Raw genomic sequence first — 19,923 nt, 5'->3', positions numbered from 1 at the left:
CAGCATCGCAAACATTGGTCTTCAGGCAACCTTGTCAAAAATCTGCAAAAATCACATTTTTGATCAGAGAGTTAGGAAATGCACGCTGCCGTGTGCGATGGCAACACCATGGCAACCCAAACACAAAGCATGCAGAACAAGTGAGACACTTTATTGGAACAGGAGAGAAGATCCTGCTGCTCCTCGCTGTGTCCGCACTCACCGGAGAAGCTTCAGTATTTACCCCCAGAAACACGAGAGAAACAACATTTACTGCTTTCCACATCTTATCTTAACATATATAGAGAATAAGTAAACTTAATTCCTTTGGTAGTGTTTTGAAAATCCATCTTAAAATGCAAAAATGGACTGGTGGTGCCAACAGAGGGTGTATTTTGAAATTGCTCCTGGAGAATGAAAGGTCTCTGCTGCTGCTGCTGTGAATCAGCTCTGATGGTCACAACCTGTTGTCTCCTCTGCTGCGGAACCGTGTGGAGTGTTTGTACCGGCACAAGAGAGGGACACTCTGGACGGGGTTTCCCTCTGGCAGAAGAGAAGCAGGGCATCGGGACCAAGGGTCTCACACCGAGGCCCTGAGTCCTTTCCTCTCTGTCCACTCTCTGTCCCTGACTCGCTGGAGATGTGCCATTCAGTCCCGCGTCATCGAGTAGTTGTTTGAGAAAAAACTTTCAAAAAGCTGATAAAACGTGAAAAAAAAGACTCAAGTGATAGTTAAAAGATTTCTGTCAAATTCTTTTCTGTATCTTGTTGCGTACTTTGTAGATAACAAATGAAACCGTGGTTAAAAACTTCAAAAGGAGACATTCAACGACTGCATGTGAGTGAGACTGAGCGTGTGTGTGTGTGTGTGTGTGAGGCATCGTTTTATTTGTACAGAGGAATGTGTGACATGTTTTCTTATGGACAAGGAGCATTCACCAACCACACGGTACGACCACTTTGAATTTTTCGTTGGTGGGGGTGAGGGCGGGGTGTCGATGCTCTTCAATACTTTTTTTTTTTTTGGAAAAAAGACAAAAAAGCCGTTGCTGTAATTGAAACTTTTTTTCAGTTGGTTTCTGCTTATTTTAATTTATTTTTGTACTGTGATGGAAAAATAAAATGCACCGATCGTTCAAGGTCGTCACTCGTCTTTTTTTTTTTTTTATTTACACAGAAATATCTCCACAGGGAAACATCCAGTTGTTGCACACAGTTGTATTCAAAAGTATAAAGATTCAACCCTGAACTGGGAATCAAACTCTCCACCCTCGGATCATAGCTCTCTGTTTAGCCGCCTCTTTGCAACATTGATCCAAACATCATAAATGTCCTTGACAACTTACAACAGAACATCAAACCGAGGGTGAGAGTCTACAGATGTAGGTCACTCTGCACAAACATCCTCCTCCAGTGACTGTGATGAAGCGTTCCCGACGTTCATCACGTTTTAAATAAGGAACCAGTCGTTAAAACTTCAGTCTTTGGTTTCTGACTTTGATTCAAGACGTCAATTCTTTCTCAGAGATGATTCTTGTTTCTAACAGGTGGAGTTTTCTCCTCTGACCTCACGATGTGTTTGTTAGAAGGATTAGACAACAACTCCTGAACGGATTTTTCCACGAAGCCTGGTGGAAGGATGTGGTATCTGTCGGGGAAGAACTCAGGAGGTGGATCCAGGAATTTTTATTCCCTTTCCTTTTTTCAGTGTGAACCATTTTGTGAAGATTGAATTCTAGGGGCTCGGTGTATTTACGAGCTCAGTGACATTCTGGTTTATTTGATGTTTGAAAAATGAGGTGAAATGTCGCAGGCTCACAAGTTCACGCAAAGCCACACTGCAGGTTTGCCGAGCCAGTGTCTTTTCAATACTCATGATATTTTATCTTATCGTAACTTATATTTATCCTAACGTATCATATCTTGTATTGTTTGTTGTATTTTTATCTTATTGCACCTTATCGTATATCATGTTATCGTATATTATTTTTTCCAATCGGATCTCATCTTGTATCTTAGCGTACCTCATATTTTCATGCTTTATCTTATTGTACCTCATCGTATCAGATCTTATCTCCTCTTATCTCAATCAACGCCACCCGTCATGAACCCTGTGGTATCAGTTACTCCAAATTAACGGAGAGCCTCCCACATGGGTTGGGACATTGGGTCAGCTCCCTCCTTCTGTGTCACTCGCTGCCCATAAATTCACATTTACTGAAGCACCAGGTCGGTCGCTCCAGTCTGAGTCGCTGCAGCAGAGAGCGGGACGACTCATCCATCAGCCAGTGGATTATAAGGCCCTGCTGACAAAGCCGCTGAGGGATGACACAGTGGCGGTGGGAAGCGACGTTGTCATGCCGACTGCAGAGGTTTTAAGCGTCTCGACGTCATCCTCAGCGAAACAGCTGTTTAGTGGTTGGATTAACGTTGAGCTTCCACCAAGATATCGTCACATCACACATTAGAGAGGACGACTGTCCCCTCGGAACATTTGAGTCAACACAACATCAGCCCTATAAAGACCAACAACACCCAAAGACGAGATTTCAACCTGTGAGGCAAATACATTTATTGATAAAATGATTAATGAAATATTTTTCATTACGGATCATCGTGGAATGCCTGATCTGCATTTATACATTTGCATAAAAATAATATTACAACTGTTCCCTTTAGACTTGGTCTGGATATTACAGTATAGTTACGGGACGAAGTAGTGAAATATTACACAAATATTCATAATATAAACTTAACATAAAATTAGGCACATACTGAATGAATGGTGCACATACATTTACAGATTTCGCTTAAAGCCACAGAATAAATTATAGAAAGGAAAATGGGATTTTGTTTTTTCACCCTTTGGCCGACATGAACTTGAGTAAATTACGTTTGGAGACGAAAACACTTGAAAACTGAAGGATTGTGCTCGTTACGCTCTCACTGTGAAAAACAGTGAAGGGAAGAACACAGTGGCACGAGTATTAATATCTGAACTTCTGGTAAAGCTGAAAATCAATAAGAGGAAAACTACAAAAACAAATCACAGCACATTAAAGCACCAGTCTGGTGATTTTCTATATTTTTCTTACTGTCAACAAAACTCATGAAAAGACCCAACTAACAATAAATTGATCCAAATATTGAGTTTGTCAGCGTCTGAGCTCCAAACTATTAAAAACAAGGTGACGCGTCACAAAGTCCCGAATCCCCACAAATGCACAGTTACGTCCTGTTTTAGTTACATTAACTAGAAAACTACAGTTCCCAGGTATTTTAGGAAACAGCTTCGATTTATGAAACTAGAAATACGGCCAGTGCAGTTTCAGTCTGCGTACTTTTCTTTTCCAGATTCGTATGAGGTCATCGTGACCTTCGACCCCTGAAGTAGAATAAACATTCAATGTGAGTTTACACTCAATACCTGATTCTACAGATTCCAGAGGGAGTAAACTGGTTTCAGTTGTTTCGTGTGATTTGTTTGCAATAAGAAAATGTCTTTTAATGTTTTAGATCCACATTATATTCACATGAATCCGTCTTAGTCTTATTCTTCTTCCCTGGTTTTTGTTTCTGCATCATCTTCCTATTGTTTGACTCGTCTTGTTGCTGGTGCATTTTCCTTTTCCATCAGCCCCCCCCCCCCGGGCACAAGACGGCTGAAGTAAAAAATAACAATATCAGAAAAACAAAGACAACAGGAAAACCTTCACTGCCCTGCAGGACGGTAGAGTCGGCCGAGCCGGGCGAGGAGCCAAGCGATCTGACAGGGGAAGGGAAGTGGAAAAGGAGGGAGGGAGTGGGAGGAAAAAGAAAGCAGAGGGAGTAGAGAAGGAGAGAAGGCCAAGCGAGGCTTTGTTCACCAACCCCCTCGTTTTTGAGAAAGCGAAGAGAGAGAAGCGCTGGAGTGAGGAGTGACACGGAGTCCATCCTAATGATGAGCGGTGAATAGTGGAGCCCTGTGGGAGATTACCATGAAGGAGGATATGGAGAGCGTTATCGTCCACCCACACACACACACACACTGATCACAGGCAGCCACTGCACCAAAGCCGCAATGAAAACCGTCTATTAACGCTCCCGATGTCACTTCCTTAATCCGATGCACCAATTACCCCAAACAGCCATGTTCTGCGTCGGCGTGCCTTCATCCAACAAGAGGACGAGGACATCTCGTCACAGAGCTGCGAGGTAGAGCGGGGTTTTGCTTCTTCAAAGGGACACGGCCACTCGCAAAACTAATTAAGATAAACGAATCGCTCTGACAACACTCGGGCGCAATCAGAGCGCCAACAAGTTTCCCCTCCCACTGAAGTGAAGTGTGAGTCTGCAGCTCGGCCGGACGCAGAGCGGTCGCTCCCAGAAAGAATCGCTGACATTTACTTTCAATCAAGAGAAGAAAACGATCCGTCAAGCATCAATGAGGAGGTTGGAAAAAGAGGAAATGACTAATGTGATCTTCTGGAGCTTCTGTTGCATGAGCTTCACTGGTAGTTTGTCCAGTTGGTTCAAAACTGTAGATGGAAAAAAAAAACTTGTTGGTTTTAAAGTTAATTCTTGAGCCGGGAAACAGAATTTGAGAAAAACAATCTCAAAGAGTTTGATCCTCTGGTCACGAACCAGACGAGCCGCCCCATCAACACTTCCTCTGCTGGACTATGAACTACATGTGGATGAAAGTTGCTGCTGAGCCACTTTCAGGTGTGAACATCTTTCTACTAGTTCCACAAATCTGTCTGAAATCATACACAAACACCAGCTGCACACTTGGCACACACACGTTGTAACGGACTCAAAGAAGTGAAGAGTTGAGTTTGGCCTCTTTGAATAAAGTTTGGATGAGCAGGTGACCGGCGCTCTGTCGTGCAGCGACCGGGACCAATCTACACAAGTGACGTTCAGCTCGTCCACAACAACAAGATTCTCCAGTTCAGGTTCTGCAAAGTGAGACGAGCTCCACTGGACTTTGAGTAAACAGGTGAACAGCTGCGGTGGCTGCAGGGTTCTGTGGACTCCGTCTTTGTTTACATTTCTCTGGAGTTCTTAAAAAGCTTGAACAAACCACAGCTCCACAACAGCTGACGGACGACCCCGTGTGAAGAGTGTGTTGATACCAAGATCAAGAATGCACTATCATTTGTTTGGTTATGGAGCAGCAGCAGAAATATGATTACGGAACATGGCACAAATCTGCCTCGTGCTCAGTGTGTGGATATTATCAGTGTGAAGTCCGACGTCACGGATGATCACGACGTTGATTGGAAAAAAGATCATATTGTTTGTGAGCAGACACTTCAGCGACCAGAGGACATGAGGACGACGTCTCCTGGCAGTTTAGCATGAACACAAAAAGTCCTCCTCATCGTTGAGAGTAAAGTAGGACGGCAGACTGATTCACTTCCGTCGTCACCATTGAGGACGTCGGCCAGACTCTCAAGTCTCCGAGCTGAAGGAGCTAATCGACCCACATACAGTGAGCGCACTCCCACGGTCACACTCACACTCTCTCTCTGCGAAGAAAGGGGAACGAGGCTTTAGAGATTATGAAGGAAAATGCCCGTTGTAAAAAGAAATGCTTTGGTTATAATCTTCATATTGTCCTTCTGAAGTATTTGTCAGTATTAGTTGTACACGTAATGCAGTACATTTATATTGTAAAAGATATCGCAGTAAAGATTATAAGATGCAGGATTTTAAATTAACGCGATGTTGCGGATATGCTCAACACATCCTGTGTAACATCCTGTCACTAACGAACTAACAAGGGATTTGATTCTCAGTCGTCCCCCCCCCACGTGTGATTGTAAACATTTAACAAACTGGAAGTGGATGTTATGGTTCCATTCATTAAGTCTTTAAGTTCATTAACGTTATTATTCCTTAGAATAAAATCCACAACTCAATTAATTAAAGCGGATATTTAAGAATCATTCATATCTTCAGATTTAATTTTCTGGGGTTTCACTTCTGATCCGGAGCCGCAGGGATCATTCATCCCTGCTCAACCTTTGGATTTTTATTGATCTGATGCGACATCAGAACAGTTGCATCATGATCTCCTCTCACCTCCACTCACAATAATCAATCCACAATAAACTCAATATTGCACAAAGCAAATCATTTTAAATTTGGATTTTAAAGTGAAACACACTGCGGTGCTTATTATTTTTAAACCTGTTCATCTAATAAGATTTAGCATGTTGCATAATCGCATGCTCCCTTTTCATCGCGGCGTCGCATAGAAATCTATAAAACAGGTCAAATTTGACACGGCTGCAGTTTGAGGATTCAATTAGCTCAATGCTCCTAAAGAGCAGCTATCACACTGTGACTCAGACGTGAATCATCATCATCATCATCATCATCATCATCATCATCTCGGCCTGCTTTGGAACCAGCCGTCACTGTTTTATCTCAGTTGCCAGGAACAGCCAGGATGTAACCTGAGCGGCTCTTGGTGAAGTCCGGCTGGGATTGGTTGATCTTGGCTTCGACGATGATGGTGCACTTCCTCCCGTTCATGCTGCACTGGATGGGACTGGAGACGTTCACCTGCAGCTTCCTCTTCTCGCTGCGGAGAGACACAGGGAAGAGGGAAGACGGGAGACATTTGGTGAAGAACATCCAGAGGAAAAAGCATCTCAACGTTTAATTCTCAAGCTTAAAATAAACAATGTGGATCCATTAGTGACCTTTGTGTGTGTGTGTGTGAGACCATAAATCATACTTGGTTCTCATACTTAGCATCATAATCACACACACACGGTCATAAATCATCAACTCAGTCTCACACCTCAAATTGTGCATGAAAATTACATGTCGAGGAGAATAATATGTTGATGAATGACAATATGAATATGTGCGAGAGAGAAATGACTGTACAGGATAGAAAATATCATTAGTGTCACCGGAAGGGAAGAAATATCTTGAGACATCTCGTAATTTTAATATATAATATTAAAAAAAAAGGTACTTAAGGTGAATTCACCAGTAAAAAAAAAGTCACAACAACAAGAAAGCGTGATGACGAAGAGGATGAAGACAGCGTGGACGACTATGATGCTGCATGAGTAAGAAAATGAAGATGGATAACAGAGACGGACTGAGGCAGGGGTGCAGTTGATGGAATGATCCATCCGGCGTCGCCAGGCCGGAGCACAGCAGCCGATTGGCTTTTAGTGGACGTCACATCTAGTTAGAGCGTCTGTGGGTGAACGGCTGCTCTGCTTCATTTGCTCTTAAACAGGATCGATGACGGGAATCAAAGAGTGAGAAGAGAAAGAGTCCAACTGAGAGAGAGCGAGCGAGAGGAAAATGTAACGTGATCTAAACGGGAGGATGAGCGAGAGGATGACTGTTCTCTGACTGAGGCCAGAACACACACACACACACACACACACACACACACACACACACACACACACACACACACACACACACACACACACTTTCTCTCTGACACAGTTACCGATCACTGCTGCCTGGGTCATTTGTAAACAAATCTACTATCTGCAAATGGCCGCTGCCACTCTGAGCCGCTCCCGTCATGAACCACTGTGACACACTTTCAAAAACATGGAGGCCACAGACGTGTGAGCGTGTACAGTTTCATTTCAGACCGGTTACGATACGTCCCGTCAAGTTTTGCTTGTACAGACGATCTAAAACCTCTACTCCATCTACCTCCATCGCAGCTGTCGTCCATGTTTGTTTTCACCACGTTTACTCCCGCCCTCCACTCCTCCTGCACAAAATGATGAGGAGTGTGGATCTGGAGTGACGTAAAGTGGTATTGAATTACGCTACGGGTCACGAGGCTGTTCGGACTGAGGTCGCGTCTCAAACAACATATATACGAAACATATATGAAGAGTGTCTCAGACCTGATTTGAAAAGATCAGATTTCCGTGTGTGATTTGTTTTGTTCACATTAAACAACCAGATTCGGTCGACTCGGTCTCGCTGTCAAAAAGATGGTGCTGCCCACGCTGCACGCCTCTGCAGTGTGTGTGTGTGTGTGTGTGTGTGTCGTGGCTTATGAAGAGAGGAGAAGCTCAGGGTAGCACTGATGATGGTTTCCATGGCAACCCCTGTGCACTAAACTCCCCCATCTGTCATGGCTGCCGGCCAGCCAATGGTACAGTGTGTGTGTGTGTGTGTGTGTGTGTGTGTGTGTGTGTGTGGTGTTATGTCTCTTCCTCCGTCCGTATATTGTCGCGGTACTTCTCCGTCTCAGGGAAAATAGCAGAGGAAAGGCTGCACCGCACAGAACTACACTCATATGTGTATAAATAAACAGAAAATCACATGTATCGGAATTTTTTTCCCTCTAATGTCAGTTTCACTCTGGCCCCTTAAAATCCGTATCTGTCAGATTCCACACCGGACCTCCCTGATCCATCATCACCATTTTATCCCTCTGGATAAAATCCTGCAGAACCCGTCTTGTCTGAATAGAACTTCGAGTCTTAAGGTCACCGACTGGTTTTCCCATCAGCAGCCGGTCAGAGCAGTCCGAGCCCCGAGGGCAGACTTAGCCCTTCACCGGAAAATCAATTCTGTCCTCTTCCCTTCCCCCAGTTCCCTTTGTGAGTCTTTGCCCTTCATGCCATGTGAGTCCAAGGTCACTGGCTCCCAAAAGTACATCCTCTGTCTTAGAGGAGCAGAGGACAGGAGGAGAAGGGAGAGAGGCGCACAGGGGGAGGTGATGCTAATTGGGAGTTTAAGTTAAATAGTAGTGGAGATAAAAGTTGAGGACAAACTCTCGGGGGCTGGAGAAAGAGTTTAAGAAAAGGAATGGACACAGAGAACATGCAGGGAAACTGTGCTGAGAGGCATCAGCGTGAAGGAAGGTGTGTCGAAACGAGAATAAAGGGGGGGGGGGGGGGGGAGAAGCGGGGGAGGACGGTCGGGGCTATTTTTGGGGTGGAGGAGCCAGGACAACCTCCAATCCTACGTCTGAGTCATCCCTGGCTCTCCTCCCAGACCTGCGCTGCTGAAAAATGTATGAGTGCTGCAGGTGGCGAGCAGAGGGAGGACGCTCTGCAGGGCCGACTCGCTGCAAAGACCCGGGATTTGAGGACGTGAAGTTTCCTTTTCCTCACTTCTAATGATGACACGGCCACTTTAGGATGAAAAACATAAAACCACACCAGCGACTGAAGGAGCTTAAACAGCGACAGCTTCACATTTCAAAGTCCTCCCTGCTCCTCTTAGAATATCAGTGAGCAATGAAAGCAGAAGCAACATGTAACGTGAGCGGATTCTGCTTCGCTCTTCAAACGAGAATAAACAGCTCGTCAGTGGCTTATAATTAGTCATCGCTATTCTTAGCACGCTATTTAACTATTTAACCAAGGGGACAGATGTAGGAGGCAAATATTTGCATGTGTGAGGAGACAGTAACTGAGCGAGAGAAACGGGCCCCGGTCAGATTCCGTGGAGACGATACGCAGGAAAACACGGATGAAAGAAAAGTCATGCGCACAAAACAAATGTTTGAGGCCAGCGGGAGATGAACCCATGTGGATCTCCTCCTCTCGCTCAGCTCCAACCAAGCGACGCCACTTTACTTTTATTTATTTAAAAACACCTCACATCAATCTTTCAGTGTGTGAGACCATACTGAGATCGAGATGTGGGAGAGAGCACACGTACACCGGTCAGGCTGCAGACTGAACCATGCTGTTTTAATAACTGACAGATATGAGGCTTTTCTCCAAACTCCTCGTGGCTCAGGGGGTGAAGCGGATCGTCCACGTTTGAGCAGCTATAGTTGCCGGCAGGGAAACCGTCCGTGCGGAGAGCAGAAGAGGAACACGTCGACCTGAATGCATCAGCTATCGGACTGTAAACCAGGGCTGCAACTAACACATTGTTGATTAATGTGTTTATTGTTTTCTTGATGAATCGATGGTTTAGTCCATAAGAACACCACCTCACATGTGCTGCTGTGACCACAGAGCAAATATATATCAGGTTCAGGTTGGTATTATCTCGCTTCCTCTTACTGGTCAGATAAAATCTTCATCTTTCACAAAACGAGACATAAAAATAGAGAGAGGATGGAGAACAGAGACTTCTTTAAAATAAATGTTCCTCCTCCCTCACAGCCGCCCACTCGATTAAACGGATTTGCATTTAACAGCAGACCTGACACAGCATCTCTTCCTCCCACTGTCACACTCTGCAGCTCACACATCCTCCTGTGTGCTACATCCACACTGGAGAGGAAACAACGAGACGCACAAGCCGAGCGAGAAGTCAGTCGAACAAGACGAACAGAAAATGATCCTGAGAGAGAAACTGTTCAATTAGCCAGTGAACAATTAGCTTCACTGAGCCCAAGTTGTTCACTTGTGTTAATATTGCAGATGTGGCGTCTGAATAATGGAGAGAACGCAGAGGGACTGAATCTGACTGATTCATATAGAAATAAATCCTTTAACTTGGCTGATATGAAAATAAAAATAAATAAAAAACTGCTGAACAGCTGAGTGTTTATGTTTATACATAAAAAGATGCTTATTATTTTTATTCAAGTTCTTTATGTTTGGTTGAATTTGTAAAATAATTTTAAATTAAATTGATTCTTGGAAACTCAAACAAGCTTTTGTTGTTGTTGTTTTCATTTTGCTCATTTACCTGTTTTCTATTATCATTTATTTGCTTTTTCTTGATGCCTGTTTTTATATTGTTCTGCTAATTATTGGTACTTTAGATTCCTTGTTGCCACACGTCATAAAGTTATTCATTGATTTACTAATTGTGTGTAGCTGCTTTCTTTTAGGGCATCTGCTTTCATATCATTTCTTTTTGCTCTGCTCCTATTTCTCTTCGTCTTTCTCAGCCGTGTTCCTTTCTCTCTGCTACAGACAAAAGACCTGCGCTCACAACGGGAGAGATAACCAAGAAGGTCATAGAAAGTAAAAATGCACCGGCAGCAAAAATGGTATTGATTCAAAATGTGTTTTGAGGTGAAAAGAAAGAAACAGAAGGAAGGAGGTGTGTAAACACAGAGAAGGAGAGTTCAGAGGTGAAGCTGCAGAACCGACGCTCACGTCTGAGCATCAGTTCTGCTCCAGGCCTCTGCATGAAAGAGAAGACAGAGCGGCTTATCTGAGGGAAAGTGGCCAGTGGTTTAAAATCAGTCCTATGATTATAAGAACGAGACGCCATATCTCCCATGATGCTCCATTTAAAGTTTGATCACATGTGAAGAGACTCTTTCTTTTTGCACAGTGAGCGAGATGCAGGATGCTGCAGAGGGAGAATGGAGGCGCTGACTATCTATTTGCAAGCTGCTCTCGGGAGTCCAGAGTTCACTGGTGCTTTGGTTAAACAAAGGGACGCACTCCTCACCTTTACATGTCTCTATTGACGAGATCAGTGGGACACGTACCCGAACCGGAAACGCACAAAGCACCGGCTCGTGTCTCTGGGGAAACTGTAGCGGCTCCACAGATGGTGGAGGCTGTCGCACACTGCGGAGCCACAATAGACGCACAGCAGGGGGGTTAAACAAGTGTGTGTGTGTGTGTGTGCAGGAGGTCGACCCTGTGCCGGATCATTGTTCTTCTCTCTGAGCTGAACCGTACCCACCGATCAGAGGGCCTCTGCACCATCTCAGGCCTGAGTGGCTTAAAAACACATTGGGTGAATCGATACGCTGGCACACACTGAGTCACAACACCAGACGAAGACAGGCAGCTTTAATTAGCCGCTCGTTACTGAAGGGAGACTGCTCACTCCTCCAATTCTGTTCATTAAAGCCAATCAATGCATCAATCAAGGGCTCTTCTATCCTCATCCGCTGACACGTCACCATCTTCTGCTCGGTGGTTCGAATGTGCAGAATGAATCAGGCGCTCGTTCAGTCGACACTTCAACACCGACAGCGTTTGGTTCGGACCTTTCAGTTTAGGCTAAAACCAAACTACGACGTTTTCAAAGTAAAACGAAGTCTGTCCATCTATGGTGACATTAAAACACATCCCGTGTGACCATGCATGTACACTGGGCACGGATGAAGCCGGATGAAAAGACGTTAGGTGAAGAGAGGAGGTGGGAGATGAGGAGAGGAGGCAAGGGCAGGAGCTGAATGAGGAAACGGAGGATGGATGAGGGGAGGGGGGGGGAGGAGAAGCAGGAGGTGAAGGGAGGGAGAAAGAGAGAGAGAGAGAGAGTGATGCGAGGCCAATCATAATTGGCCTCATGGTGGGAGATGGCGGAGCTGTTGCCGGGTGGAACATGTGTGTTTGGGGGTGGGGGGTGAGGATTATGGGGCAAATGTGGAGGTCAATGAAGCGACGGTAAAATATCAGAGCTGAACTGTATCATCTTAACTGTACAGCACTGAACTAATGCTTTTATCTGAAGATGCTGAGTGCATGTATATATATATATATATATATACATAAATATATATATATATGTATATATATATATATGTATAGTGCACAGTAAAATCAGCATACCCAAATTAACACTGTAAGAGTTGATCTTAACACTTTTAAAGTGTCTATATGGGTCCACACCTCAGAGTGTAAATTTCACACTTTTTCGAGTGTTGGAACCTTTACACTAAGTTAGTGTAAATTTGACTCTTTTTGGAGTTAAAATTTAACACTGCTTAACACCAACCAGTGTTAGTTTTTTTAACACTTCTATGTAGTGTTAGCAATTAACTCTCTCAGATGACTATTTCTTAACTACACAAGTGTTACCCCCATAACATTTAGAGGTGTCACTATAATTCATATATATATTCCTAAAAAATATTTGGAAAATAAACTTTCTGAAAATAAAAAGGTAGTCATGTTTGGCAGTTTAAAACATTTATTTTTAAACTAGCACCACAAATATTAAAACATGCAACAGTAAGGCACAATGTATGTCCTCTCACTCTCAGAGTATTGCTTATCAAATGGTCTAAAATACGTCAGCTGGTCAATGAAAATCACAACATGTTCATTATTTTGCTCTTCTATACAGTATGCATGAAAATGTTCATCGAAGTACAGTGTGTCAACAGCACAGCCTCTTATGAAAGCATGGAAAAATTCTTTAACCACAGATTTGTCCGTTGAGTGTCTCATTATGGAGAGAGCCTCCCTGCACTCCTCACCAAATAGCTGGTCACCAGTTAACAGAGATTCTCGTTGGGTTGTCGGACTGTCCTGGAAATCAGGCCTGGAACACTCACGGAAGCCATCATGGGTGTTGCGTTGTACTGTCTTGAGTCTCCATGCAAGATAGCCAGTATTGGCCTGAGGATCATAGTAGTGTTCCTGCATGCACACACATCAAATATAAAGTATTAGTGATTGCAGATACTGATTCTGATAATGTGGACATTTTTTGACCTAATTTCAGATAATCTCAAGTCTTTCCTGTAGTGAAAAAAAATATAGTTTATGCCTACTCATACCATGATGGCCCACTGGTAGAGACAGACATAAATGAATGGCTTAACAAAACACTCACTGGGCAACATAAGGAAACTACTTCAACTTAGACTATGGTTTTAATCATTTTGTGGGGCATAATATAAAGCATAATTTTATTGGTTTGTCATATCAGCAGAGATGTTAGTTTTGGGCCGATGGAAGGATTGAGGGAACTGACATTGAAATAAAGAGATAAACCATATGACACTTAGAAATATAACTCCCTCTCAAAATAATAGAGATATTTCGGTGTGACCCAGTACAAAGACATCCTGCTGTTTTGGCAGGTAAACATGAGCAGTCTGTCGAAAACCGCAATTTCACGGTGTGTGTTTGTTACTGACAACAAGTTATATTATACTTAACCAAGAGCTATGTTATTTTGCAACAAAAATAATGTAGAAATTACTTTGGACAAAGGGCTAGCTAGCGTTAGCACCACTTTAGCACGCTAGCTAGCAACTCCGAACCATTAGCATCATCTTATCACGTTTTATATCTATGGTTACAAAGTGTATTACTAGTATCACTCAACCAAAACGTCAAGCCAAACTCACCGTTTACTGCCTCACTTTTTATGTTACAGTGAGACCAGGCATGCATGCTAACCTCTAAGCAGGTGTTCGGGTTTTGGTAACAGCGTGACGAGTAAAGTTACTACTTCATGTACTTACCGCACAGTGTAAAAGCTGAGATGTAGCTGTATCTTCTGCAGACCGATTGACACGCAGTCGAAACTGAGTCGAGACAGTTCTTGCTTCAGCATAGCGGTGTTCGTACGGTGTAGGGGGGAGGGGCGAGGGGACGTGAACACTTGAGGTGTGAAATACAGGATTAGAGTTTAGAGTAAGAAATTCGGAGTTAATATTTTAACATTTACACTTAGAGGTTTGAATTAGTGACACTTTCTTTTTACACTCGGTTTTGACAACAACTATTTATCAACTGAGAGTTAATTATAATGAATTAACTATATCCAGAGTATAATTAACTCTACTAGTGTATGTCTATTTTAACACCAAGAATTCAACTCTTCTCAATTTGCTGTGTGGTGTGTACACTACAGTATGAGAGCGAGGCTCCTGTGGGAATACAGAGGCAGATACTCTGCTGGTGCCTGAGTGGCCAAGTAGCAGATTAAATATAGCTCACACCCACATGTGTGTGCATGCGCCTGTTTGTCCTTTTCCAGTTTGACCATTAAATATGAATATATATACAGACTCTATCCAGAGGTTATATATATATATATATATATATATATATATGTATATATATTCATGCAGCTGTGTTTAGATTTAAATAGATCACATAATGATCCTCATGCAGCAGCAGCATAGCTTCACTCCCTCTGCAGACTGTCTGAGTTGTGGGACATTTACTTTAATGACATGATTAGTCTCTGCATTCATTAAGAAGTCAGTGATTTCCTCCGCTAATTGAATAATTGATAAGTGGAGGGAATCCATCACAGGGCAAATCCAAAGATGTTCAGTTTAGTGTTACGTCAGACGGCGAAAAGCCAAACTTCACACGGGAGGAACTGAAAATCACACGTTTGACACAACGAATCATTTATCAAAATAATGTCGGACTTCAATTTAATTGTCTTTGTCTGTGAATACTTTTGTAAACGCTCTAAAAAAGTAAGACGAGGGCCAAGTTTATGACACAAAAAGCTCATTCGCTGCGAGTCTTTCATTCAATTTGCAGTTTGTTTGTAATTAGCGGCTGATTTAATTAGACAGAAACTAATTATGCAATCAGTGACAGGGTGTTTAAATGAATTTTGTATTTAAGTGGGAGTCTAATAGACAAAGTTCAGGGGTGGGATTCTTTCAGAAAATCAGAGAGACGAGAAGTAAAAATGCTCATTGATGAGGCAGCAGCACTCCAAATAATTTACAATTAAACTTGAGAGGCAGAGAATCTCTCGTGTTGCTTGGAAACTGTGTGAACTTTTTTTAATCTCTGCCCATTAGAAGGCATTTGAAATGAGGCGGAGAAAATGGGAGTCTGTCAAAGAGTCAAAGCTAAATACAAGAGTTCAGTCTTGTTCGCATGCATCGTGAGATTCTGTGCGTTGCTGCATCGTCGCAGAACGACCATCAGAGCTGCACAGACGGCGGCTGAAAAAGATGATGGAACTCTGAGAAGTTTCCTGAAGACACACGAGGACTGAAGGGAAAGATTTTTTATCCTGCATGTCGATGGCAGAGTATTAGAATTCCAGCGATGAAACAAATAAAGAGTCATTTTGTGGACGAATCAAATAATCACGAGTCTCGACACAGCTTTTCCTTGACCCTGACACTTGTTCCCTAATCACGTGCCGGCGTTAGAGAATGAAACACATCTTGGCGGCGTTAGTGAGGTCAACACCTTTGTACCGGGCTCGGCTCAGAGTGTCTGTTCCTGCACGAACACGCCGACAGAGAAAGTCGGTTGCACCGCATTGATTCAGGCTCTGCAGCGGAAAAGTAGGTCACACCGACTCACATATTCACAAATTCATTCATACACAACCTTCTGACACATACTGCACAGTTTCACTTACAGTCAGCACACATGAACACATGAACACACACACACACACACACACACACACACACACACACCGGCATGGCCACTCAGCATCCATCACTCCGCCCTGCAAGCCCCCCCCCCCGGCTGCAGCACTGTGCCAATGTGTGTGTGTGTGTGTGTGTGTGTGTGTGTGTCCAAGTCTCGTTTCTGTGCGTCGGAGAATCTGTGAGAATCGAGGTTATATAACGACGATGCAGATAGTTTATCCTTAAACAGCCTTTTTGGCGGAGGCACAAGTTTTGCACGGAGAAAACAAACTCTCTGGTTTTTGAGACCAAACGATCCTTTAATTGATAAAAGAAGCAAAAGCTCTTAAATGTGAAATATAGTTTGAGACATTTGAGTCAGTGGATCAGTAAAGTGTGTGTGTGTGGGGGGGTGATGCGAAGAAAAGCAAAAGAAAAGTAATTCTTTGATAAAAAATAGGAGCATGAGCTCTTCTCCTCCGACACATGTTTCCATCTTTCTCTCCATCCTTTGTATTTTTCTGTCCTTCTCTCAAATCTCCACTCCACACCCCCCCCCCCCCCCCACACACACACTCTGGAGCTGTTGCTGATGTGTGTGTTGTCTGGGACGAGATGTGCCGCTATTATCTCCAGCCAGCAGGATTATTAATGGACGGCGTTTGTATCAGACAAAACATGGATCCAGTGGTTGCCATGGGAACTGCATCTGCAGCAGCACCCCAGAAAGGAGGGAGGAGGGGGAGGGGGGGGGGGGGGGGTGAGGACAAGAGGTGGAATGTGAAAAACAAGTGGGGGAGGGGGAGGAGTGGCAGCGAGGCGGGCGATGGATGGAGATAGAGAGAAGGATGGATGGAGGGAAAGAGGAGAAGAAAGAAGCCCACTTCTATCTGTCTGAAATATTTGATTCAGCAGAAAGGGTGACCTTGGTGAGGAAGACAAAGGCGGATCTCTCTCTCTCTCTCTCTCTCTCCATCCCTCTGTTTTCACATCACTTCTCTCTCTCTCCCACCCTCCTCTCACCCTCTCTTTATCTCACTCTAATAGATTATGTTAGTTCCGTCTCCAGGTGTGATGAGAAAATGTTTCTTCACACGTTTACTGAGCAACTGTTTTTATTCTTGAATATATAAATATGAATATTCGTCAGCCTCTACGACCGCAGCACGAAGCAACAGATCAAATTCCTTCAAAACAGAAAACACGAGTGGAAGAATTTGATTTAATGAATGGACTGTTTAAAAAAACTGTTTTACACCATTTACTCCGAATCGGACCATTTACAAACCCTTCCACTGTATTTGGTGATATTATTAAAACATTCGGATTGAATCGGATCAGTATCTGGGTTGAAAACGTTGAATTTGATGTAAAGTCCGTTTATAGTTTATATATATCTGAATCTACATGGAGGCAAAATCACAGGTATGATCCTTAAAAAACATTTCAAGTATTTTCACATAAACCACCAAGTCTCAAAGAAAATTCCGGATTTGCCCCAAAATGAAATGAGCTCTTTCCTTGGCTCACGTCCCAGCCCGCCACAAAATGTCATGGAAAATTGATTGAGTTGTTTTTGAGTAATCCTGCTGACGGAGAGATGAACGACAGTGAAAACAAAACCTCGGACGTAATAAAATCAATGTCAGAGGCAAGGTGGACGATAAAATCTTTCACGGATTTCCAACACCTCGTCTCACTCAATCACCCGCTGACGCCAACATGTCAACACTGAGTCGTTTTTATGTTTCCCATTTTTACAACCTCTAACTTCGCTCCCTCTCTCTGCTCAGGATTCCCGGTGAACTCTTTTTAACACTTTAACGTCCTCTTGTTCCTTCTGCCCCGAGCGGAGGCAGAGGGGGCGAGGCTGAGCGTTCAGGTCTTCAGAGAGGAGGACGGGAGCAAGGGCACAAACAGAGCAGATCAATGAAGGGCTGTGTACCGCACACTAATGCTGACTCATAGTGTATAGGGAGATGGGAGAGGAGGGGGTGAGGGGGGGGGGGGGGGGGGGGGGGGGGGGGGGAGAGGAAGAATGAGTGGGAGGAAAGACAGAGAAGGACAAAGGGCGGTGGTGGAGGATTGAAGGGAGTAAGTATGAATGGACGTCAATGAAGACAGATGTGAGGGCAGGGAATCTGTCACGGAGGTGGATCTGAGGATCCTCCCGCTCACTGCAGAGCTTCACCTCCGCAATGAACCATCGATGGCCGCTGTGACAACTGAGCGTTTCGGCGTTGGGACCCTTCACAAGTCAGAAGATCCAAAGACACGAACTTCACAATGCGAAAGACAAAAAACAGGAGGTCGTCTCAGTCAGAGTCTTCTTATTTGTGAAATATGAAAGTGAGGTTGTAAAAATAAAGCATCTGTAACAAAAGTCAGGTGAAACCATGAATCCGCTCGATGCACCAAAACGCACGGAGGACGGCGGCCGAGGGTTAATAACTTCCTGTCAATGACTCGTTACACACTCACCCACAGACACACAATCAATCTACTGCTCAGGGTTTTTCATCAGTCACTGTGGACAGTGGTAACAGTTGGTGGAGACACGACCGAGCTGTTGCTACAGAAACAATCCACACAGCTTTTTCTAAGAAACTGATTCCAGCCGGTTACACAACTCAGAAACTACAGTGACGAGACGACAGCAGAGATTTACAACTGTCCGTCATGGAGGCAACGCAAACGTCACATTTTGTACAATATTAACACATTCCGAACATATTCTGATTACATTACAAAAAGTTCCACTTCTCTTCAGTGGACGTAACAAGAACGTTTCCGCTCGAGTACGAGGACTCGCTGCCATTTGATGGAGTGAAGATGTTAACACTGAAGTTTTTCTCCGCTGAGAATCGAGCATGTGGATGAATAATTCAACATGAAGCTATTTTTACGTAGAGATCCCGGTGGAGAAGGTGTGAAGCCGAGTGACAGCGTGTGGCACTGAAACATTTAACACAAGGAAACTGAACGAGAAGAAATAAAAACAAACTGGGAGAGATTCAGATTTAAAAAGTTATTAAAGACACAGAGCATCATTAAATATGTTTTTATTGTCCGAGGCAGGACGTCACGTATTAACTCTGCTGCGGAGGTCACGTGATTGTGTTTACATCACACGTACACACACACACGCACACATCTAAATATAGTCATCAGCAGAAGCGCAGCCTTAAATATTTAATCGCCTCCTCTCCAAAAAGACGGGGGAGGGGGAGGGGGTGAAGAAGAGAGAGGGAATCTAATCCGCTCTCACTTTCATGCAAAATAAGAATGAAGTCTTTCTGAATGTCTCGAGACGAGTGGTGCGTCATGGCAGAGAAGAGGGTTATCTTCCTATTTTTATTTTAAATCCTTTTAGCTCTAGAGGCAACTCCAATGTGTGGTATTGATAAGTTTCTGCCCGACACTACTTCACAATTTAAACTTTTTCTGTCCGAGGCAAAAATAAAAAAATTGGCACCAACACGAAAAATAACCAGATTAACGCCAAGCAGATTCGGGAAATGTCAAAAACAAATCGCACTTGATGGAAATTCAAATATCAAGACACGGACGTGACAGGTCGAGGGTTTTATTCGCAGCGGCAGCGTCGCTCAGCTTTGGCCTCGCCGTCACTTTGAGGAGGATGAAGAGCTGCGTTGTTGCTGCTGTAAGCTGCTCCTCTCCCGTCCTGCCATCGTGCACATTGTGCCGCGAGCAGCGTGTTGAAGGAGATAAAGGTTAAAGCCACCTCTGCAGGGAGCCATGGGGGGGGGGGGGGGGGGGGTGGGACACCAAACGCTAAAGATCACACAGTGCGGATACACGGGCGCGCTCACATGCTCTCAGGGATTCCTCCACATGCAGACACAGGCAAACAAACAGGCCTTTGTTCTGTCGCTGTTTGTAAAGTGATGAACGAGTCGCGTGCGCTGCACATGCAGGGT

The 19,923-nt window shown here is 43.9% G+C and overlaps 1 protein-coding gene across 2 annotated transcripts in view; it reads right to left on the bottom strand.

The window, feature by feature from the left end:
* Nucleotides 1–2,534: 2,534 nt before the first annotated feature.
* myo1d (myosin 1D) overlaps nucleotides 2,535–19,923 on the bottom strand; it is a 61,871-nt gene continuing 44,482 nt past the window's right edge. The window contains exon 22 of one of the 2 annotated variants that reach the window (XM_069517305.1): nucleotides 2,535–6,553. In XM_069517305.1, coding sequence (XP_069373406.1) covers nucleotides 6,397–6,553 — 157 coding nt within the window. In that variant the 3' untranslated portion in view covers nucleotides 2,535–6,396. The remainder of the gene's footprint in view (nucleotides 6,554–19,923) is intronic. The other variant, XM_069517306.1, reaches the window with a different exon arrangement.

The sequence above is a fragment of the Paralichthys olivaceus genome, chromosome 21 (genome assembly GCF_024713975.1).
Source record: "Paralichthys olivaceus isolate ysfri-2021 chromosome 21, ASM2471397v2, whole genome shotgun sequence".
Taxonomy (NCBI): domain Eukaryota; kingdom Metazoa; phylum Chordata; class Actinopteri; order Pleuronectiformes; family Paralichthyidae; genus Paralichthys; species Paralichthys olivaceus.
This window is presented reverse-complemented; position numbering and strand designations above follow the sequence as displayed.